This window comes from Syngnathus floridae, chromosome 4 (assembly GCF_059516105.1).
Source record: "Syngnathus floridae isolate MCC-2025c chromosome 4, RoL_Sflo_1.0, whole genome shotgun sequence".
NCBI lineage: Eukaryota > Metazoa > Chordata > Actinopteri > Syngnathiformes > Syngnathidae > Syngnathus > Syngnathus floridae.
Genome location: NC_142416.1, coordinates 16,732,627 through 16,755,609, shown reverse-complemented (window position 1 = coordinate 16,755,609; position 22,983 = coordinate 16,732,627). Strand labels below are relative to the sequence as shown.

Sequence of the window (22,983 nt, the reverse complement as noted above, 5' to 3'; positions counted from 1 at the left end):
AACATAAGTTCGGGGGCGTTCTGAAGTTGACGTTTACATTGAGCATCTGGGAGAAGTCAAAGGTTAAAGAAGTTTCCCACCACTGCTGCATGACCTTTGTCCTTTTAAGACAGTTCGGTAAATCCCAGAACTGCCGCTAAACCACTCCCCCAATAATTTCCCCACTTTCTTTCACTTTCTCTTACCTCCATGTATTTCTCATTCCGATTAAACACCACATGCTAAAAGTCACATGTTGTCCAAGCAGATAAAAATGCTACAATCTGTCTCTTTTTCTTCCGACAAACACTCCAGTCAGCCTTTGTCATCTCAAGAAAGAACAAAAACTTGTGGGCTATGGCCCATCAGTGTCTCATTAAGCAACTCATGGGAGCATTTACTCTCACTTGATAGAATCTCTCTTTGTCCAGGCAGGAAAATGAAACACGATAACAAATTGGCATTTCCATGTCATAATTGAATTGGGATGTGTGGAAAGCAAAAAGTTCATACGTGGTCAGACTTGCTCTGCTAATGATGTTTGGCCTGATGTTGGAGAGACAATAATTGTCGTGTGTGTGCGTGTGTGTGTGTTGCAGACAGGAAGGCAGATGGTCAGTTGCACCCCAGTGCAGCCATCTGCTGACTTGTGCCGACATGAAGGGGGGTTTGATGTGTGTCTGCTTGTGCGTGTGTGTACATGTGAAGTGAGCATACGCTAAAACCCCCAAATGGGACAAAGAGTTTGTCTCTATTCTTTTTGTGTCGTTGTACCAGCAACTTCAGTTTTGCAACAAATCAATCGAAAAAAAAATCAAAACAACTTCAATAATCTACAAGTACAATCAATGAACATTTTTTTGTCAACAAGTCAGAGAATAGAAGCGTCTCTAGCATTTCTACATCTTTCTTTCCGTCACATAACCCCACAACTTTAGTCGTGGTGCCTTCACAACTCAAACTGAATTGTCAAACTTTTAGATGAGTCGTCCTGGGTCCGTTTCGTGAAACAAATCTGATCTTTTGAGCATCAGAACTGGGTCAGTGGTCCGAAAAAACCATACAGACTTCCGCTTCTCTGTTGTCCGTCGGAACTAACCCTCCGCTAATCCAGGAAGGGGCCACGGATTCCCCAGAAGACCGATCCCCTGGAGATGCCGTGTTTACTCTTCATCAGGGAAGGAATTCACTGCAGAACGTCACAAATAGTGAGGAGGTTAGCGTAAGCACATTGCTGTCAGTCCGTTCGTGCTGCTATAACATTCAGGGCATCAGTTAAACTGAGTTGGAGGCGCAATGGAGACACTGGAGATGGATTCATCTTGCAGCGAGACGCACTGCGACCGTGAAATCGAAACTCCGTGTGAGTACCTGTTTGTCTGTGAGAACGTGTTTTTGGATTGAGGCAAATCTTCTCTTGTGGATTCGATAAGTAGACACACGCACGCAGACACACACTCTCTCTGTGTCTTTGTATGGCCTTGGTATTTCTGCACAGTATGCAAGACAGTCCAGCTGGGAAAGCTTTGCTGGGTTTACATGGACATGAGGAAACGCAGAAGGCCAAGACGTCCTTCAAAACAAACCTCTTTATGTGATCCAGCTTTAACCCACCTTCCTGCAAAAAAAAAAAAAATTCTCTATATTGTCCAAAAGTGTGAATGTGTTGAGACACTTCACACACATGCTGTTTCCATCTGCACCACAGGGGAGCAGCGCAGCCTCAGTGCGAAAACACAACAGGAAGTCAGATTTTGTTATCATCCCTGGAGATATGTACACCGAGCCAGATGTTCTGCCTCTTTCCTCCGTTTCCATGTCTGCTTCTCACCCTTCCAACCTTTCCCAGCGGTTCCGCCTACTTTTTTTTTTCTGACCTCTGACCTTTTATGCAGGAAGTTTTACCGTGTCGCCAGGGCAGCTGAGTCACCGATGTGACTCGAGTTAATCGCCTCCATGTGCGCTGCGCTCTGATTGGTTCTCAGCAAGAGGCCAATGGCGTTGCTTCGCCTTGGGGCCTCGTGGCATCAGAAGACGCACTTCTTGCATTATGGGGTGGCAGATGACTTCATTTTCAAAATATTTGACTCCTGCTTGACATTTGTCAACGGAAAATGGAAATCCATCGCCCCTCACCATCTGCGAGTGCTTTTCCTTCTCGCAAGGTTAACCACCATGCTTTGAATTCAAATTCAATTTACTTACCATAAATTAGTTCCGAGCTGGACTTCTTCGGCTCTTACCAGAACTAATAAAATAACTCTTGACACGTTTGATCTTTAGTTCCCACAAAGAAATAGTAAGGTCAAACACCACTGGTCATAAGGTTCATACTTAATAATTGTTTCCTGAGAGCTTCAATGGAAAATTGTTGGAAGAGAGATGTACTGTGGGAATGATTCGTTCGAACGGTTCAGTCTTGCAGGAAATTCATATGGTCACTAATTGGTGGCCCTGTAGGCACATTCATTTCCAAAAGTATTTGGACACATACAGTTCTTATAGACCTCGTATATCGCCACGGATTTTAAATGATACCAAAAACAAGCGATAGACTTACACATTTTATTTGTTAAAATCTGAAATTAAATGCTAGTGCCTTGCTCAAGCAAACACAGCATGAGTCTATGAATTAAGAAATGAAATATGCGTTTAATTAGTGTGCTGAGTAGTAAACACTCAGTTACACGGAAAACCGCAGCCAAGTGTGAAGATTGAGTGAAACATTGACAGGAAGGAAACATTTGTGCTGAATGTAGTGAAAACTGCTCTCGGTTGTGGTTTGGAGAGTAAGCACCAGAACAAATAATCAAATATATAATTTATGTTGCAATAACCACAACCTGTATTTATCTTTTAGCTTCTATCCGACAAAACGTTGCCACATAGGGAGCAAATTAGACCTGTGGAGATTTACAGTTTACAAATGATATCCTAAGATGATCTTGAATGTTTTGGAATGATAAGGGCTGATATTAATGAAAAATGTGCAGTATGATGGTGATAAATGTGAAATTATATTGAATGATATTGAAGAATATGGAATGATGTGAAATGTTTTCAATTATACATGATGATATTGAGAGAGACATTGTGGAATGATCTCCATGAAAAATGTATTTTTTTGGTATGTGGGGATTTTTAGAATTCCTAATGTGAAGTGAATGAGTACATTTTGGACTAACATAAAATCAGAATGATGTAAATCATGTGATCAATGTGGACGCTTTTGGATAGGGGGCGTGGCTAAATGGTGGTCACGTGACTACGCGGGAGGGCGGGGTTAGTAGCAGCAACAGTGTAGTCTCACCAGCTGGACTTTGCGATTGAGGAGTGTGTGCACCAGAAAAGTGGAAGAAAGCAAGAGCAGGAGAAGAACAGCTTTGGGTGAGTTCAAGCTTTTTTTGTCTTTCAAGCTAATGGGAAGACATTTATTTGAATGAGAGAGAGGAAGACGGAGAAGTGCAATGTGGTTGATTGAGGTGTTCCACTGGACTTGTCAGGTGTGGTAGTGAAGATTAGTCCAACTAAGAATCTCATGTCTAGCATTGCTATCCAGTCCATTGTCTGTCTCCGTGTGTCTGTGAGAGAGATGTTAAAGGGGGGGTTGTCCCACCCCCCAATAGAGCCAGCTTCTTTATACCTCCCTCCCATTGTGTCTTGCACATGCATGAATCAATGGACTCCACTGGGAGGGATGTTGTTACTTCTTAAGTGCTTCACAGTTCTGCTGTAGTCCAAAGTTTGAGCCTTGAAATGATGGAAGCACATACAAAAGGTGGTTTTATGCTCTGGACTTTAGTGGCAAAGTTCAGGGAGAGTTTACTGGTCCAACTGTGTTGCACGGCAGGAACTCCCCACACCAGTTGTTTGATCCTAATGCAACCACATTAAGTGCCTTTGAGTATTTTTCAAGCTTGTGGGCTGCGCATATTTGTGTGTTGCCAGAATCTTCTGTGTTTTTGCACTCGTGTTCAAGCTACAAGTGCATGCAGCGAGGAAACCATTTCAACACAAAAACTTCCCTGTAGTTGTCAAGCCATGTGTATTTAGCGTCTCAATGGGTGCCAATTAAAGCCACTCCGCCATTGTTTTACATTGACTTCATCACATCAACTCACTGTTTGTAAATCACTTTACACACAATTCGGTAGAGGCGCTTGAAACCAGCATGAGTGTCAAAATATTTATGGCATGGGATGAAAGGCTGATATTATCACATGACCGTAATAAGCTAACATTAGCCTACCCTCAGACTACAGTAGTCTACTCCAAAATCTCCATTTTGCTGCAGGAGTTTGTTAACTCGCTGCATTCAACCTCCTTTTTGCAAAATTGCTACATTGTATCATTTGACTATAAATGGGAAGAAATGATCAAAGTACAAACTCATGCTAGCATTAGCTTAGGATGTTGCTTTGAAGACAAAAGTATTTTACTCCATTAGCTCACCTTTGATACCATGTTTTTAGTTTTGCTACTTTCCTCAAGAATATTTAACATCAATGTTACAAACATATCCTGATTTTAAATGTTAATATGAACGAACAGCTCTTGGTTGAACATGTACAGTATTTGATGGAAATTAGTAACGTGAGAGCATTTTTAATTGGCGTTAATTACTTTTGGTCTACTTCATATATTGCAATCATCTTCCAATTTTTCCACACACCTAACCTTATGCCCCATTGCTTATTATCCAAGCAGCCGATCAATTCAAACATCAATCCATCCATTTTTGCTAGCGCTTGTCCTCATTGCGGTCATGCGTAAGTCAAACGTTTCCAACACTGAGTGACGACCGTGAGGTGAAAGGACATCAGTTGGGACCTGCCTTTTGTTCTTCTCCTTGGGGCAGATGCGACAAAGTGGCTAAGAATGCGGCCTGAGATAATATGGCTCCGGCCGAGGTTTGATAGATCAAACAGAATCAGCACTTTTGTCACCCATGTGTTAGTAAGTCAGCTGTCCACTGGTTTGCTGTGAAATAAAAAGTACTTGATGGAAAAGAAGACAGAAAAAAAAATGGTAGTGATGGTAAAGGATTTCAAAATACTTTCAAATTGGAAACAGTAATTTAAAGAATCTGTTCCCGAGTTAATCTGCTGCGCTAATAAAGTATTGATTAACTCTTCAAGTAATGTTTTAACATCATACAAGTGAAATAATTAATCTGCTTTTCATTTGAGCCATTCAAGTCTTAAGTGTGAAAAAGTTTTATAGTTGGGATTCAGTCAGAAATTTAACCTAATGTAAAAATAAGACCATTTTCAAGGAGTTCCTTCTTAAATATGTGGTTCAAAGTTTTTTTTGAAACATATTTTGCTTGGAAAAAAAAATGTGGCAGAAGTAGCGTTCGACTACATAGGTTCCTCTATAAATTTCTTGCAGTGTTAAAAAGTGTTGCTTCCAGATGCTGGAGAAATTGATTGCACATGCCGTTGTTTTGAATCGTCATCCATTTGAAGTTCGATCATGCATAGGTTCAGTTATAACCTCCTCCAAAGCCCTGACAGCATTTTTTTTTTTTGCTTTTTACTTGGTGTTTGTGTGATTTACTATGCACTACTTGTGCGTTAGGTCTGAGCTATTTGTCATTTAATAGTTCCCCTTCTGGCTGTACCCTGTGACTTCCTTCTCCATGTGTCTCACATATGAATAGTCAGAGATCTGCATCACAACACCTCCCAACGGTGTTGGCCTTTGCTTTGTCTGTCTCCCCGGAGCTGTTTACATGATTAAAACAAAAGTTGATGAAGCCGTTTGTTTGTAGATCAATTGTGTTTTGAAGGAAATATTGAAACATTTTCTCAAAGGTTAGATGTTTGGAAATTTGTGATCTTTTTTACTCCCCCAACTCCATGAGGAAAACACAATTTCAACACCTCGTCACGCCATCTGCTTTGTAGCGCGTTACCCCCTCGGAGGTTAAAACTGTGTCGGCCAGCACAGGGTTGAAAGATGAAAAAGGCCAGGAGCATTCTCCAGAGCTTTTCTGAAGCGTTGATGTCTGTCTGTGGCAGCTGTGGCCGTCATCGACAAGGCCCCTGTTTTGCTTTTCGCCTCATCACGTGGTGGCCAGAAACGTGTCAGGATTTTTAATTGGTGTGTTTTGGTGATTTGGAAGGTTTCAGTGACATTGCGCTAAAAATCAGTCAAGGCACGATTCTCTATTTTTTATTTTACTGTACTGTGGGGTGTGGTGAGAGGAATTCAATCAATCATATGTGTTAAACCTATAATATTCCCGATTATTAATCCTGCTGGGTGTGCTACAGAGCCAGAGACACGTGGTGACATAAATGGGAACAATACCTAATTAAAAAACTAAATTAAAACTTGCCAGACATGAATAAAGGCCTAACTGGCTGTGTTGAGGTGCTTGTATAACAAATCATTTTTCGAAATATTAACTTGACAAGTATTGGTTGCCACTGTAATGTTTAGACTGCATACGCTAATGTTTCGCTAACTGTTTGGTAGCTTCTAGTTCTTCTGTTACTGCTTTTTCTTGTTTGTATCCTCATTGTGTGTGTGTGTGTGTGTCTGCGTGTGTGTGTGTGTGTGTGTTTGTGTATTTACATTTTAATAACTGCCAAGTAGAGGTTACCACTGGAATGTTTAGACCGCATAAGCTAATGTTTAGCTAACTGTTTGCTAGCTTATTCCACTTCTTTTGTTACTGCTTGTTCTTCTCATCGTGTGCCCTAGAACACGTATGTCGGGATGTATGGAAACAAAACCACCCTTTTAAAAACATTTGACAACACATTCAGTTCCAACATACAAGCCAATTAGAGCCAAATTGTGCGTGACCCAAAACTTTTCAGTCCCTTCCTGCAAGAAGTGACTCTGACTGGAAAACATGTGAAGATATTTGGATGGTTCTCAGCCGCTTTGGTGTCAGCACTTTTCCAAAGCAGCCTATTATGTTTTGTAAAAAAAAAAAAAAAAATAACGTTCATCATATTGGCCAAGGTGACTGCTGCATAAATTATCCCAGCTGTCTGAAAAATATGCAGAGTAACACTCGGAGTTTTTTTTTTTTTTTTTTTCTCCTATAAGTCCACCGATGGGCCAATTTTGCAAAAGAAAACGAGGGGAAATATGTGAGGGGAGCCCAAGACAAATACAGTACATGCACACCTACAGGAAAGTGGGAAATCCAGTCAAGGTGAACCCAGGCAAAAGTCCAGGGGTTTCCTCTCATGAGACATTTTTTTTTTCTTTCTAAATAGCAGGCGCTTATAACTACAGACAGTGTTTAAGGGCTGTCAGCAAACGTTTGAGTAGAAGAGCAGATGAGCAAGCCTGCAGGGAAACGGTAAAAAAAAGCAAAGTTCTAACCTGTACACAGAAATCACATTTGAGCACGAAAAGAGTTCATCCCTCAGGGGATCGATTTGTTATGTCTGCGATGATCTATTCGGTTTTATGCGGGTAGCCGAGAATCAAAGTTATTTATGCAATCTGATGTCATTGCAGTCGCATCATGCCACACCACAGCAGACATTGGGCTGTTATATTCGTTTATCGTCGAATACATCGACATGTTAGCAAAACGCTTCCAGGTTCACGGAGATACACGAACCATCGTGGAAAATCAAGATCAATTCTTGATTCCAATGAATATTGCGCTTATTCAGGAACCTCACTCTTAAAAGAAGCCGACATTTTGTTCATTGATATAAATGCTCCAAAATGTTTTAATGCTCAGTACCAGTCGACGACAAGAAGCAGTTACATCATTAGGGTTAACGACGTGTTGAATATTCCATGAGTCATTTTTCCTATTTTTTTTTCCTCTGCCGCTGCTTTTCCTCCCTGAAAGATTTTTATTCTTAACTCATGCGTGGGATAAAGATAAGCAGTATAATATCCAATGTGCATCCATTTTCTGATAGACCCAGTATGGATATTCCTTGCCAAAGTTCCATTTCATTAAGGATGAGAGAATGGAATTGTCTTTGATAGAATCCGTGCATTCATGCGCAAATTAAAAGCTCGACCTCGTCTCCAGCCATCAAACAGAGCTGGAGCCTCAGCTAAGCCTCTTTCCAAGTCACAAGGTGAAGACCAAAATCATCTGATCTGATGTTTTTATTGGAACTGTCCTCGTCGCTGAACATCTGCTTTCAGTTTCAGCTGTTTTCACCAAGGGAGTTAAATGGAGGAATGTTTTCAGTGGCTCAAATATGTTCATGTTTTATTGGGTGGGGGTCAGGTGTTGATCACACAGTGGGCCAGAAAGGAAATATAATTCATCTGTGCCACGCTCAAACAGAAACAGGTTTCTGGAAGACTAATCTTGTTAACAACCGAATAAAACCTCGACTTTGAGGCGTACAGGGATATAAAAAGTCTACACACCCCTCTTCAAATGTCAGGTTTTTGTTATCTGAAGAAAATAATTTCTCTTCTCACTTGTACAACCCAATTACAGAAAAAAAAACTGGAATAATGCGATTGCAAAAGTGTACACACCCTTAACAACACCCCCATCAAGGTATTTTACGCTACAAAGTGGCCTATCTGTGTGTTAGAATGCTGCGTTCCGATTTGCATGTCACGCCGTAGTGGTGATATGAGTCACACTTTACGTCCGCGCTCATTTGTCACATGCTTACTCGTCCGGAAAGGCCGCGTGTGTGGCAAAGGTCATTCACGCCGTTGCCATTGTGCCACATTAGAACGCTCTAATTAAGACGTGACGTGATACCCCTGCAGCCTTGACACTTGGGGAATCACATAATCATTTGATGATGCTAGCTGGAAAATGTCGTACATTGTTGTTCTTGTTTATGCATCTGTCCCTGTCGGGGTGTCGCTCTATTCTTAGAAGCACAAATCTACGACCGCCAATGGTGTCCAGAAATGAAGCATGTCCGTTCAGCTCATTTGCAGCCATCTCGCTCACTAACACCAACCAATCCTTGAGGACAGCGACCTGACTCGTAATCAACTTTGACTCACCGTCGGGCGCTATTCAGAGGTTTCGTGTTACAGCGTGGCTTAATCTGCATTCCTGAGTGTCAAGATTGCCTTTTGCTCATGACTCCAATGCCCTCCTTGACCTGGTCCATTTCAAGATCTTTGCCAGCACAAGAGAGTTTGTCAATCAGCGGCAGAAAAGGTTCAACTTAGCAAAATGTTAGTTCCCAGGTTTTATCCCACACAATTACATTTTCATTTTATTCGTTAAAGGCCCTTTTGTTGTCCTGGATCTCATTCCGTTACAAATATGCTCATCGTCTACGTTTAGCGAGATTTGGCCGAAGCACAGTGAGGACATTGATGCGGTCGAATCAAGTGGGAGTTGTGAGATGAAAAGCGGTGAAAGACACCACAGAGGCTGCAAGTAGGTGTGGCGCACCCTCGTGCACGGCCCAAAACTGCGGCGCTTTTGTCTTTTATTGGACGAGGAGCAAACAGAGATTGAGTGGAGGGAACATGAGAACTGCCTTGTGCTGTCAAGGTCTGCTCACAGGGATGCAGCAAGACATTTTTGGGGCCTCAGTCAAAAACGACGATAATGATAGCTGTCTCGAACTCCACTTGGAAAGCTGCTCTATTTCCATTTCCAATGATGCCCCATTTGTAAGAAGCATGGGATGGATGCTCATGTAGAATGTTCCAAGTGTTTTTTTTTTTTTTCTTTTTCTGCTGTTGTTTTTGCCTCTTGTGTGGCGTGCTTTGCTGGATTGGATGATTGGAGCTTTATAAGTAGCACTAAATTTTAATGTTTTAACCAGCGTGCTCAACTTCCTGTTTTTGTCGTTTGCTTTATGGGACTGTCGGATGGAGTTGTTGGCAAAAGGAATCAGATTTAGTAGTAGTAGAAGGACTGTCGTGACTTTGTGGCATCAATTTGAAAACACAATATATTGGTTGCTAGCTAGCTAGCTAGCTAGCTAGCAATGGCGCAACTCTTACTTTTTCAAAATAATGTGCTTTACTAATGTTCCTCACGGAGTAAGAAAAAGTGCCAAGTAAGCTATTTTATTTTAAAAATCCCACCTATGAGATATTTAGGTTGGCACAAGACACAACAATTCTCTTGAATAACGCCACGGATGAGAAATACCTCTGTCCATCGTGAACAAATAAAATACAGCAGCAAAGCATGTTTACTGAGCTTTCTTATCATGTGATGACACTTGGCATTATTAAATTGTTCAAGTCTAGTGTGGCTTTTGTAATCAAATAATTGTTTCAATTTGTCCAGTTAATTTAGATGCACCCAACTTGGTAAAATACAGCATCCAAAGTTAGTCCTATCAACTTGAAGTACAGGATACCGTATATACCATCTGCAGACAACTCTGCGGCTTTTTGACAAGTACACAGGATATGTTGGTTCCTCCCACAAAGGGCTCGGTGTGTTACAAACTTTTGCACTCTACTCAATAGAGAGGTAAGGCGTGATTTGTAGTCGGGGGCATCGGGCTGTTGAGCTGCTATAAATCTCGACGCACACCTCGAAGTCACAGGGAGCCCTTGGAACTCAAAATATTTGCTGTAGTGTCTGCTCAACTCATTCTCATTTGCTGATTTAGTTTTGGTGAAGAACAGTGAAGTCGACTCGAATGAGGTTGTCAGGTCAATGACGGTAAACTGAAATGGCTTGTTGTCGTCAATGCGAGGTAAGCATCTCTGGTTGCTCATCTCATCAATCATCTCTCCATGCTTCCTTCAGGGTCAGAAGTCAGTCTGGGCCACAGCAACATGTCGGACTACACCAAGCCACACCACGCCAACCCGCCGCACGGCAAAGGCGACAAGACTCACCACGGGGGCGGCGGCGACTTCAGCTACGTCGGCATCGACGCCATCCTCGAGCAGATGAGGAGGAAGGCCATGAAGCAAGGCTTTGAGCTCAATATCATGGTTGTCGGTGAGTCCAATGAATGTCAGAAAAGTTCCAGGACTGGCGGCACAAGCTATCCCCTCCATTCCTCTGTTCCTTTGCGTGCATTCATTTCGGTGTCGAGTCAGGAAGTTTTGCGGTGGTGGTGACTCAGTCAAAGTAAGTGTTGAAGTCACGCTGCTTTCTGTGGACCACTTGTCTGGGTCAACATTTGATGCGTTTACAGCCTCTGACCATAACTCATAGAGTTCACCAGCCTTGTTCCTCGGTCATGCTTTTGTTGGCGAGAGCCGATATTTATCGTCAGAATAATTCAAGATGACTTTAACTGCTCTCCAGACTCCTACAAAGCACATGCGGTCATCGCAAAAGCCTCGCTTGCGCTCAAATAAACGACTTACCTTTCAAGCCGTCCTGTCCTGTAACTCCACAAATGGTTACTTCATTTTTTTTTTTTCTTTTTCACTCTTTGAAACGGCCGCACATGTTTCCTATAAAACCTAAAGCTGTCATTTTTTTTTCTTACGTGTTTACAACAGTTATTGACTCAGCACGCAATTCCATAAAAACAATCACATGGTATCCATTATGAATATTTTGGGGTTTTGGCTGCCACATTCCAAAATGTGGAACAAAGAAGTTCTTTTTATGGATGAACTTTAGGGCAGAATAATGAACACGCAGTGGGGACGTTGTAATAAATCCTGCACGGAAAGAATGGAATGCCATATTTCCATTGACTTGATTTAAATTTGTTACTCCTGCTTTGATTCCAAACCCTATAAGGTGTTAACATGTCCAAAACCATAACGCTAAACAGTTGTGCATTCCTGCTGCATTATTATTATTATTTTTCGCATAACAAAGTAGAGTTGAAGGCAGCCATACTGCGATCGAATGTTGAACCTTTGTTAATCGTCGCTGTGGGCCGATTCACCGATTTGAAGCTGACATGTGTCAATTTGCTTTCTCGTGCAAATGAAACCTGAGCTTGGGTAATAAAGCACTCTGCGGTTAAGTCACACTCACGCCTCCACTGCGGTACCAAACGATGAAAGTGTGAAAGGTGAATGAATTATTACAGTGATTTAAAAAGAAAAATGTGTGTGTGCGTTTATGGCGGACAGGGCAAAGCGGCTTGGGCAAGTCCACTCTGATGAACACGCTGTTCAAATCGAAGGTGAGCCGCAAGTCTGTTGAGCCTGACGCCGGGGACAGGATTCCAAAGACGGTAGAGATCAAGTCCATCAGTCACGGTGAGTTATGGCTCATCTCCACATTTGACTCATTTCGGGGGAAAAACACACCCGAGAACAAGGCCGAGCCTTCGACTAACTCATCGGTGTTTCTGCGTGCAGACATAGAGGAGAAAGGTGTGAGGATGAAACTGACGGTCATCGACACGCCAGGCTTTGGGGATCAGATCAACAATGAGAATTGGTGAGACCTCAGTGGATATTAAAAAAAAAAAAAAAAAACTCGTCTTCGGTCTGTCACACAACTGAAACAGAAAAAAAAGGACTAGAATCCACGTGCTAATATATTTGCAACATTCCAGATCATTTATACGAGTTGTTTGGATTTCTCGGCAAAATTCTATTTGAATTGTTTCAGTTGTTTTGATTTCTCTCAGCTGGCAGCCCATCATGAAGTTCATCAATGACCAGTACGAAGCCTACCTGCAGGAAGAGATCAACATCGACCGGAAGAAAAGGATTCCAGACTCCAGGGTGCACTGCTGCATATACTTCATCCCGCCCACTGGCCACTGGTGAGCACACATTAGCCTAGCATGTTGCTAACCACACACAGCCGTGTTTCCCCACTGCTGCCAAGACGAAGCAGGCCTACTGGGGATTTTCTCCAATCCATCAGTTGTAGCGCAGTAGGTTCTCTCGCGACCACATGTGGTAGTCATTACCTCCTCAGAGACACTCGAGTAGGACTTTGGAGAATCGCAAAGAAGCCCAACTCGGTTGAGCTCACACATTTTAGAAGCGTCACGTTGACAGATGATAGTAACCATTCTATTTTTTATTTGTACAAAAAGAAAAACAAAGCCCGCGCGTGACCTCCTAGTCTTTGTCCACTGTTGCCGCATGTTTCCGACATCCAGCCACTGCGTTTTTGCGTGTTTAACAGCCTCCCTCATGGTGTGTTCATGCCACCGCAGCTGTCGCTTCTGGAATGTGCAAGCGCTCTGTAACTATACGCCTCGGATTTGCAACACGAGGCACAACTAAACCACTTCACTGTACATATTGTTTGCTTACATGCAGATGCAATAGTCACCATTCGCTGAATGTGTTTGAAGAAGAAGCATCTGTCAGTATGTTGGCGGCCGGGAAAACAGAGTTCTTGGCAAGCGCCACGCCGGCACGGCTCGAAATGTACATTTTGGACGCATGATTGAATGAAGGCTCGGAAATGCACACTTGTGAGGGAGGGCTAATTAGCAAATGCCCTTTTAGAAACCTGCTGCGTTCATTGCATAGCATGTTCCTCTAATTTTACTTGCATGTCGGCGATGTCATTTTATTTGGATCGTTGAACAGCAGCCAGCCACCGAACAACAGCAAAGCATTCCTAATAGTAGCCAAGCCAATTCAGCCAGCCCACATGTAACGGCTGCCATCTAGTGGTTGCTTCGGGTCGTTGCAGCCTACCGTGTCTGTGGACTGACGCCAACGTTGCATCGTAGCCATTCGCACAAGTTTTCCGCTGTCCTTTTGCAGTCTGAGGCCTCTGGATGTGGAGTTCATGAAGCGTCTCAGCAAGGTGGTGAACATCGTGCCCGTCATCGCCAAGGCCGACACGCTGACGCTGGAGGAGAGGGACTACTTCAAGCAGACGGTGAGCGCCGCCACGTCAGCAAATGAACGCGGTTGAGAGCCGTTCTCCTCTTTGACCCGCTCAACCTCAAGCACTTGCTTTTCCGCTCAGATAAGGGAAGGGCTGCGAGCCAACGACATCGACGTCTACCCTCAGAAAGAGTTTGACGAGGACGCAGAGGACAGGATGATTAATGATAAAATTAGGGTAAAGTTATAAATGATGATGACATGTGAGTAAAATCGCCATGAAACAGGCAAAGCATGGCCCTGTTTCCAGGAAATGATCCCGTTTGCAGTGGTGGGCAGTGACCAGGAGTACCAGGAGAACGGGAAGAGGATTCTGGGAAGGAGAACAAAATGGGGCACCATCGAGGGTAATACACACGTGACACGTGACAAACATGTGCAGCTTAAATACAACGTGTGTTGCTTGTTTAAAAAAAAAAAAAAAAAAAGAAAAAAATCCGCCCACAAACCACCCGAGGTTTTCCTATTTTGTTGATAGGAGTCAATGTTGAGGCATAGAATCTGTTTCATTTTGTATTAAGAGATTAGAAATTCATGCTGGAGATCTTCCTTCAAGTCTGCGGGATTCTATCCCTTCTTTATCTATCTGCCTCTTGTGTAAAGTGTGGGTGGTTTCCTTTCGGTTTCTCAAGAGTATTGGGCCTGACATTTATTGTTGTTTTTGGCTCGTAAACCTGCAGTTGGGAGGTGCGGGAGGGCTTTCACGCAACAAAAGAATGGAGCTGATAGCAGAAAGTATGAGATAATTGCCTCCAATAATCTAAAATATTATTTAAATAATGTTTATAGCGGCAACCAAAATATTGTATTTCTTTTTCTGAACAAATGACACCGCAATTTGCATCTAAAAAGCTTTTTTTTTTTTTTAATTCTCAATTCTTGCAGTTCAATGTAAGTGTTAGATGATATGAATTCGCTACCATACTGTCTCCTTCAGTTAAAGTCAAAGAGACTAAATGAAAGCTGAGTGACTTGTCTTAGCGCTGTGTGGGGGGAAATCGTCGCATTCGCTTTGGTGAGCAACACCGCCGCCCTGTGGTCAAGACATGACTTGCAGGCAGAGTAGCGCCGAGTGGATTTATGAGCTCATAATCATTTCTCATTATATCGTTCGAGTTAACGGCTTGCTTGATTTGAGTGTTGAGTTCCATTTGTGTGCATCAGGAGAAGAAATGATTAAATAATGGCACCACACACGTGCCTGTTTTGTTTTGCAGTCGAGAACATTGCACACTGTGAGTTCGCTTACCTGCGAGACCTTCTGATCAGGTACCTTCAAATGCAGGCCGTCACCATCACATGATTCCTTTCTACTTTGCTCAAGACCACACTTTCTCTTTTCTCCAGGACGCACATGCAGAACATCAAAGACATCACGGGCAGCATCCATTACGAGACGTATCGCGTGCGCCGACTAAACGAGTCCAACAGTCACTTGAGCGCTCACCCGTCCGAGCGTCCTCCTGCTCAGCTCAAGGCGAACGGTCAGGCCGAGCCGCTGCCGGGCAGCGGCGTGCAGGTCAACGGAGCGGCGATCCAACATCAGGTCCTCACCCATGAGATGTAGGCCCCTCGCATATACACCCGACTCGCTTTACGTGAGCGGTGTTCCGTGTGTGTGAAACTATTTTCCGAGTGGGACTTTTTTCAGTAACAAGCCACTTTACTATTACTATGATGAACATGGAGTGGGGCATTGAACCAGCCTTCTAAACGTTCACACTTTTCAGATTGTTTATGCTAATTAGGATGGTGAGGGAGAGGCAGTGGTTCGTTTACCCATCGCTGGCGGAGCTAGGATTTTTTTCCCGATGGGCAGCGTCATGGATATCTCAGCGGGTCTGCAAAACCAAAAAACGACGTCAATTATCCGGCCGGACGCCTGATGAACCTACAAACTAGAATTCAAAAACTCCTAAGATTCTCGTTTGTAAAACATGCCCATCAGAGGAGTGCAAGAACCCTATTGGAAAGAGAGAGACACAAATAATAGACCAAGATAATATAACGTACCTGGGGGAGAAAAAAATTCCGGAAAAATAGTATTTGATTTTTAAATCAAAAGTCGTGTTTGTTTAAGGCAAACGTGTAATTTCACGGGACTATATATGAAAAAATAAATAATTTATGAGATTGCGTTAAAATTCCGACATTGTCATCATACTACGCTATTATTTTTTTTCAAACAACTTAATTCTAATGGGCTATATTTTAGGGTTAAAAAATTATTCCTGTAATCTTTTTTTTTTTTTTTTTAAATCCCCCTCTAAACAAACATAAAACTCTTGAGTGTGGCCCTTTTTGCTTGTCCATTGGCCCCTGCCAAGATTCCTCACCCCTAATAAAAAGCACAGGGAAGAAGCTCCCATAGCATTTAAACATCAGCCAAACGAAAACAAAAATAACTTTTTCTATTCTAGATTAGCGCTGATTTGTGCTGACCGTCCGCTTTACTTTTGTGTTGTCATTCACGTAGTTCCGTGTCATTACTTGTCAGCATTCACTTGGAGTAGCGTGACTGTATTAAGAAGGAAGTTTTGTCCTCCACCCCCCTCCCCCACCCCACTGTGATGGTTGTTAAAAAAAAAAAAAAATCTATATATATATAACCTCACTGTCTTGTCTAAAAAGCAGTCATCTTGTATTTGTTCAATTACCTTTCTATCTTTAGTCATCTCATTCTATTGTTACTGTAAACAAATGCTGGCCATCCCTTTGTTCATTTCTTTTGGCCCCTAAATAAATATTCAAGTCACTTTTTGTTTGGTAAATATTTGTGCGTTCAGTGAAGCTATTCTTTTAGCAAATGTTAAATTGAAGGTTTGTAGCAAGTACATAGCAACATTTAAGGTGAAAGGATTTGTTTGTGAAGTGCACGTGCGTGTTTGTCCTTCATAAGTGCATTTGCAATCGTAGCATTCGTTTAGTTTCAGTTGCATGTGATGCTGTCGTTTAGAGATGAATGCCACAATACTTCCTTAACATAAGAAGCAATTTTACTCGTTTTTTTTTTTTTTTTTAATAAGTACAAACTGACTCAAGGAGCATCTTTTACATTTCCATAATTACAATTCACATACATGTCATTTCACTGCCGCTTTGTTATCGAGCAAAGGAGTACAGTTCCACATCCGACGGAAGTTGTCGGTGACTTATTGTTCATTGTTGTATAGTTCATTGACTTTTGTGACCGTATAATAGAATTATGGATTTATCTTTGATATGTTATGCTCAAAGAATAAAAATGGCTATTTTTATTGTTTAACTTGTTTGTCTGAGACGAGATTCGAACCCCCGAGCCTGCTGGCCGCGAGATAGCCATGCTGTCCACTGGCGTAGCTAGAGGAGGGGAGGTGGGTACATGGGGCATTGCACCCCCACATGTAGGGGTCAGGCCCGCATAATTGACTCCTGGGTATTTCTATTTATGTTTTTTTCCCTTCGTCCGTCTGCCATAACCCCTACAAATTCCACGCACAAAGTAAATGATTATCGAAGCCAGATAAAAGTGATGGGCTTTTGAATTCATCGTCATTTGCAAACATCACTGTGGGCTTTAGAATTTATCGTCATTTGCAAACATCACTCTGAGACTGCGTGCGGCTTCCCTGCAGGTTGCCTTGTCTCAGGGGTCAAAGGTGATCAGGCAGGCGTCTTGGTTCAGGTTTAGCATCGTGCAAAAACTTTCAACTGTTTGCTAAGTCATGTTTGGGAAGAAGCCCTCTTCTGCAGCGCTCATACAAAGTTAAAGATCTACGTGTACCCGTGCGGTCCAGTGGTGGCCCTGAGCAATTTGGTGTCCTAGGCAAGATGTTCCCTGGAGCCCCCTGGCCGTGGCCGTGGTGTGCCACAAGACAGTCAGCTCGAGGGCGTTTGGTGTGATCCCCCAAACAGAATTGTCAAAGCCTGCAAAATGGAGGGCGCCATTTATATCTAAATATGCATTTATATGGGGTAGAACAACTTGGAAAGAAAAAGTATAAAGTAAGTAATATTGGGTGGTTGAAGGTGACCCCCTCCCCAACTGGCGCCCGAGGCAACGGTCTAGTCTGCCTGGCGGTAGCTACGGACCCAGGTACGGACCTTGCAAGTCTCAACTGGATTAAAGGAAATATCTAACATCGGAACAAAGCCGGCTGATTCGGCTTTTTTAATGTGGCGCGTCTAAGCTGTAGTTCTGTTAAAATAACACCAAAAGACCAAGGGCAGATGTTTTGCAAAGAAAAATAAGAGAAGAAACCCCATCAGTGGTTGTAAACACCTTCACTGGCTCACCAGCGTCGTCGTTACCAGGCAGATTTTATGGCTGGTCAGACAGCCAAGCAAATATTGTATGCCTGAAACAGACGTTCAGTTAAAAAAAAATAATAATAATTACTTGAAGGCAACAAAGCATGCAAAGAAAGACTTTTGCTGTGTGACGATGGGCAAGCACCCCCCCCATTTTACTCCACAGCCTGCGCTTTGTCACTTTGTTCTGTCAAACGGCGCAAAGCACCCCACGTACACAAAGTACACACTTGCGTGGGGTCCCCACGTACACAAAGTACACACTTGCGTGGGGTGTGGTAAGCCAGGGTCACGCAAGTGCTTTGAAGAGTTACAGTTCAAGAAGTCAGTCAGTCAGTCAGTCATTATTACGATTATTTAGGTAATAGGCAATGGCATTTTGTAACAGTACAAAAAAAGATACTTTTTTTTTTTTTTACACACAAATGACAAAAAACATCCGTGCCTGAAAAGCAGTGGGAAGAACAAGATCATATTAAATCTCCACTCCAATATTGTTCCAATAAATTTGTTTCGTTTTTGTTTTGTTTTCCAGGATTATAACGGCCTGCGCATCGCTTACGCAATCGAGTCCGAATGATGTAGGGCTTAAGATGTCTACATCTCACGAAAGAAAAACAAGCCATGCCACCAATGGTACGCAAGTGAACCAACCCATAGAGGCTATTTCAGTGACGTGCCATTCCTTTATGGTCTATGTGTGTCTCCACAATCGTCATCATTGGGATTTTTTTTTTTTTTTTAGTTATTTCTTAATTAGGTTGGATGTCTTTTCGGTAGCGAGGATTCCCACTACTGCCACTAAAGGCGCCACCGCGATAAGGGGCACTCGAATGTCGAGGAGACGGCTGTGTATCTGTTCAGTGGAGTTGGAAAAGAATCGAAAAGACTTGTGAAAGGACATAAAGTGCCGCTCGTCGTGACTCGGATAGGCAACAGTTATGACATTTCGTAAAGACTTAAAGGAGCTGTATGGCGTAAGACAAAGGGGGTTATGTAAGGCTGCGCAGCAGCTTTTGCGTACGTGTAGCGCGCACGCACTCGTCATAAAGTTCCCAAATGCAGCCAATGAACGAGCAACAAATGTGCAAACTTTCCAAGCGCCATTGAAGATGACGCCGATTGAGCGCTTTATAGGAAGCTCGCTCGCTCGCTGAGTTCTTACGGCTCGTTTGGTTCAGTGGACTGGCCTGCTCGCACCTCTTCACGCGGCTCCAGCAGCAGCTCCAGCAGGTCCGAACGCTCCCTCGCTTCCTAGTCATCCTCGAAAGAAGATGAACTTCTCCAAGCTCCTGTGCTTGGTGCTCGTGTTCAGCCAGCAATTCGGGCAAGGTAAGGGCGTTGAATTCAATTGCTATGTTGCTAACCATTTTGCGCAAGCTTTAGGCGCATGAATAAAACGGACCTAGGAGAGAGACGACGCTTTTGTTGTGTGTGTGCCTTGCTTTTTCTCTGCCACGTCACTTATACACGATAAAGAATACATTTTGATTTTTGTTAACAAATTAAGCAAACAGAATGTGGCGCTTTTTGAATAGAGATAACACGTTTCCTTAATTTCAAAGAAAGCTTATTTAAAAAAAAAACTTTTCTGCAAACGGTATACTCTAAAAAGAATGAATTCAGACTTGTTTTCCCCAACAGTTAAAGGAATCACATTTTGCATTTTGAAACTGAACGTGGTGGGTTTTTTAATATAGTTAATCAAAATACGTTACCTTGATTTCAAAGAAAGCCTTTAAAAAAAAAACATTCAAAACCACTCATGGAAACTTTCATTGCAAACGGTATCCACTGTTAAGAATAAATTCAGATTATTTTATTTTTTTAAACAAAGGGAATCACATTTTGCATTTTCAAACGGAACATGGGACTATAGCTAATCACCAAGTGTTGCCTCGGCTTCAAAGAAAGTCCATTTAAAACAAAAGATTTAAAACCACTTTCATTGCAAATCGGCCGTCTACATTTTTTAAACAATAAAGGTAATCAGTTTCCATTTTCAAACCGATCATGACTTTGTTTAAAATGTTAGCTTGTTTTCAAAGAAAGCCTATTTAAAAAAACACCACTTTGATTGCAAACCGTATACACTGTTAGGAAAAAAAAAAGAGATTTCTTTGTACAAAGGGGATCACATTTTGCATTTTCAAACAAAACATGGCATTTTCTGAATATGAACAAAATGTTATCTTGGTTTCGAAGAGAGCCTATTTAAAACAAAACATTCAAAACCACTTTCTTTCACTGCAAACCGTGTACATTATAAAGAATAAATTCGGACTTTTTTTAAACAGGAAATCATCACATTTTCAAACAGAACATGACGTTTTTCAATATAATAAAACACATCAGCTTGGTTTCAGAGAAAGTTTATTTCAAACAAAACATTTAACACCACTCATAGAAACTTTAATTGCAAACGGTATAAACTATAAAGAATAAATTGAGATTTTCGTTCTCAAATTCAAATAACAAAGGGAATATTTAGCATTTACAAACGGGACATGGCGTTGCGCGGGCCGAGGGGGGTGGGAGGATCACAATGTTAACCTTTGTTTCAAAAGAAAACTTGTTTAAAACAAAACATTTCAAACCAGTCATGGAAGCAAACAAGAAGGGCGAATTGAATTTATTCTTATTAATAGCGGATTACAGTTTGGGGCCAGTGCAGTTTCATCTTTTTCTCTCGCAAACAAAAAAGTAAAGAACAATTGACAATGGCTAAATGAATATTCAGAAATGAAAAGGGCAAATAGCGTCTTAACAGTCTTTCCTCAAATGTGTACTTTGCACACAGACCAGACCAGACCAGAGTGAGTGATGATACACTTTGCCCTCTTCTGCTTTTCTAGTGCTGCTGACAGAGGTGCAGACAACTGAAGATTGCACGGGCGACGGTAGCAAAACTGTGACGTGCCAGCGCAAGAAGGGCCAAAAAGTCATATTGAAAATCACAGGCTCTAGTAATACCAAATGGATGAAAGGAACTATTACAATTACGGCAAGCAGCAATAAGTATGAGTTTGATGATGCTACCAACCAGAAAGAACTGACGATCCTGAACCTGAAAGAAGGCGACGAGGGAGAGTACACGGCCAGCACATCACCAGCCCAAAAGTTCCAGGTCCAAGGTTAGATGTTGCAGGAAAGCCGCTGGCCACACAAAAAAGCTTCTTGCGCACCATTTCCTTCGCACAGGGCACACACATGTTTTTAGAATGTGCGCGCGCACAGGGACAACACGCACACACTCCACACAGGGAAACTGCGTTTGCAAAATTCTCTTATGCTCAGGAGAAAAGTTGGAGAAAAAAACTGATTTGTCCAAAGTTTGACCAAAATAGCAAAACATCTCGGCGTCCTTTTCAAAGGGTCCACTTAGCGCCACAGTCTTTGCTCCAATGTACTTTGCGCACAGACCAGAGTGAGTGATTATGCTTTTCTTGTGCTGGCAGTGGTGGACTGCTTAGGTGGCCCCAGCGCCACACCCGGGCTGTGCCAGGGCAAGCCAGGTGGCAGAATCAAATTGGGGCTCGAAGACGGAACTGTCAGCTCAATCGGCTGGAAGAAGGATACGGAGAAGATTACGGCCGACAGTGACAAGTACCCAGGTGGAGTCGACAAGGCTACCCTGACGATCATGAACCTGGACGACGACGACGACGCAAAGTTCACGGGCGGCACCAACGGCGACGGAGAATATTTTTCCGTCCAAGGTTTGATGTTGCAGGAAAGCCGCTCGCCACACGAAAGCTTTTTGTGCACCATTTCTTGATATAGGCACAATCACGCACGCACACACATTTGCAGGCTTGAGTGAGAAAAACTAGAAGGTGCACATGACAGCACCTTAGCCAAATGATTACCAAACATTTTGCTAAATGTACACTCACAATCCATCCCGTGTTACCAGAATGTACATCTGCTTTTCTTGTGCTGGCAGTGGCCGACTGCTTTGGAGGAGATGCGGGATCTACCGTGACGTGCAATGGCAAGCAGGGCGAAAACCTCAAATTGAGAATCTCAGGATCAGTTACTGGTACTGTCACCTGGACGAAAATGGGCGGCGAGCTCCCCGCGGGCTACCAGAAAAAAGGACCCAAGCATGAAGGTCTGATACTCAAGACCCTGGCAGCACCCGATGCGGGAACCTACAAGGCCACCTACGACGGCAATACTGTGTCCTTCACTGTCAGCATTCCGGGTGAGTTTGATGTTGCACAATCCACTCGGTGGTACGAGACCCGAAAAGCTTTGACCCGAGAACATTTTGCGTTTCATTGGCAGTGGAAACCAACCAATAAGCAAGCCCAGTCAGCAGCACTTTTTGTTTTACAAACTGCTCTCGCAGTACTGCGCGCAAAAGTGTGCGGCAAGTTCAAACGTTGCCAGCTGACCTTTTCCAATTGCAATTCTCCCATTCATATCCGAAAGGCACCGATGGCGGCGGCAGCGGCGGCGGCACCACCAAAAAGCCGACAACTACGGGCGGCGGCGGCCGCGGCAGTACCACTGACACAGTTGTTGTGCACGACAACTCCGGCGGGAGCGGCAGCGTCCTGTCCTACTCACCTGCTCTGCTGGTGACGGTCACCCTGGTGCATCTGCTGCTTCAGCTGGCCGCCTAGAAGACAGCAAGCCGAAGGTGGAGGCAGAAAAAGTGAGCGCCAGCCACTGCATGCATTCTGCCATTGATTAGCCACTATAGGCGCATTTAGTCATTGATTAAGCTTACATTTACCACTGTAGGTGCATTTAGTTGAGTTTTGCCACTAGGCGGGCGTATTTAGTCGTTGATTAAGCTTACCTTTGCCACTCGCTGGCGGCGCATTCAATCATTCATTTTCGGCTTAGGTTTGCCACTCTATGCGCATTTTGCTTTCGATTGATAATGCTTCTTTTGCTTATTGTTCTCTCCCCCCCCCCCCCCCAATAATCAATAAAATGATCACTCAATCCTTGTTTGTTCTGAATGAGCTCATT

The 22,983-nt window shown here is 43.0% G+C and overlaps 2 protein-coding genes across 6 annotated transcripts in view; both read left to right on the top strand.

Annotated features, from left to right (window-relative positions):
• The window catches only part of LOC148399503 (neuronal-specific septin-3-like), a 37,337-nt gene extending 20,365 nt beyond the window's left edge, over window positions 1–16,972 (top strand). For all 4 annotated transcript variants that reach the window (XM_088372845.1, XM_088372846.1, XM_088372844.1 and 1 more), the window contains exons 3-11: window positions 10,676–10,873; window positions 11,974–12,102; window positions 12,205–12,286; window positions 12,480–12,617; window positions 13,582–13,699; window positions 13,790–13,885; window positions 13,958–14,054; window positions 14,925–14,976; window positions 15,055–16,972. In XM_088372845.1, the coding sequence (XP_088228971.1) occupies window positions 10,676–10,873; window positions 11,974–12,102; window positions 12,205–12,286; window positions 12,480–12,617; window positions 13,582–13,699; window positions 13,790–13,885; window positions 13,958–14,054; window positions 14,925–14,976; window positions 15,055–15,274 (1,130 nt within the window). In that variant the 3' untranslated portion in view covers window positions 15,275–16,972. The remainder of the gene's footprint in view (window positions 1–10,675; window positions 10,874–11,973; window positions 12,103–12,204; window positions 12,287–12,479; window positions 12,618–13,581; window positions 13,700–13,789; window positions 13,886–13,957; window positions 14,055–14,924; window positions 14,977–15,054) is intronic.
• A 2,044-nt stretch (window positions 16,973–19,016) lies between these two features.
• Window positions 19,017–22,956, top strand: LOC148399502 (uncharacterized). Of its 2 annotated transcripts, none has more exons than XM_088372852.1 (5): window positions 19,017–19,329; window positions 20,853–21,131; window positions 21,456–21,716; window positions 21,944–22,204; window positions 22,426–22,956. In XM_088372852.1, exons 1-5 carry the CDS (start codon window positions 19,272–19,274, stop codon window positions 22,626–22,628), a joined length of 1,062 nt encoding a protein of 353 aa, XP_088228978.1. In that variant the 5' UTR covers window positions 19,017–19,271; the 3' UTR covers window positions 22,629–22,956. The 2 variants fall into 2 exon arrangements, with proteins under 2 accessions (XP_088228978.1, XP_088228979.1); XM_088372853.1 differs by having other exon boundaries at window positions 19,041–19,329; window positions 22,435–22,956.
• Window positions 22,957–22,983: the final 27 nt, after the last annotated feature.

Coding starts and splice junctions, on each gene's coding strand:
- LOC148399502 (XM_088372852.1), top strand. CDS start 19,272: ATGAACTTCTCCAAGCTCCTGTGCTTGGTGCTCGTGTTCAGCCAGCAA. Junction 19,330..20,852: donor CAGCCAGCAATTCGGGCAAG/GTAAGGGCGTTG, acceptor CTGCTTTTCTAG/TGCTGCTGACAGAGGTGCAG. Junction 21,132..21,455: donor CCAAAAGTTCCAGGTCCAAG/GTTAGATGTTGC, acceptor TTGTGCTGGCAG/TGGTGGACTGCTTAGGTGGC.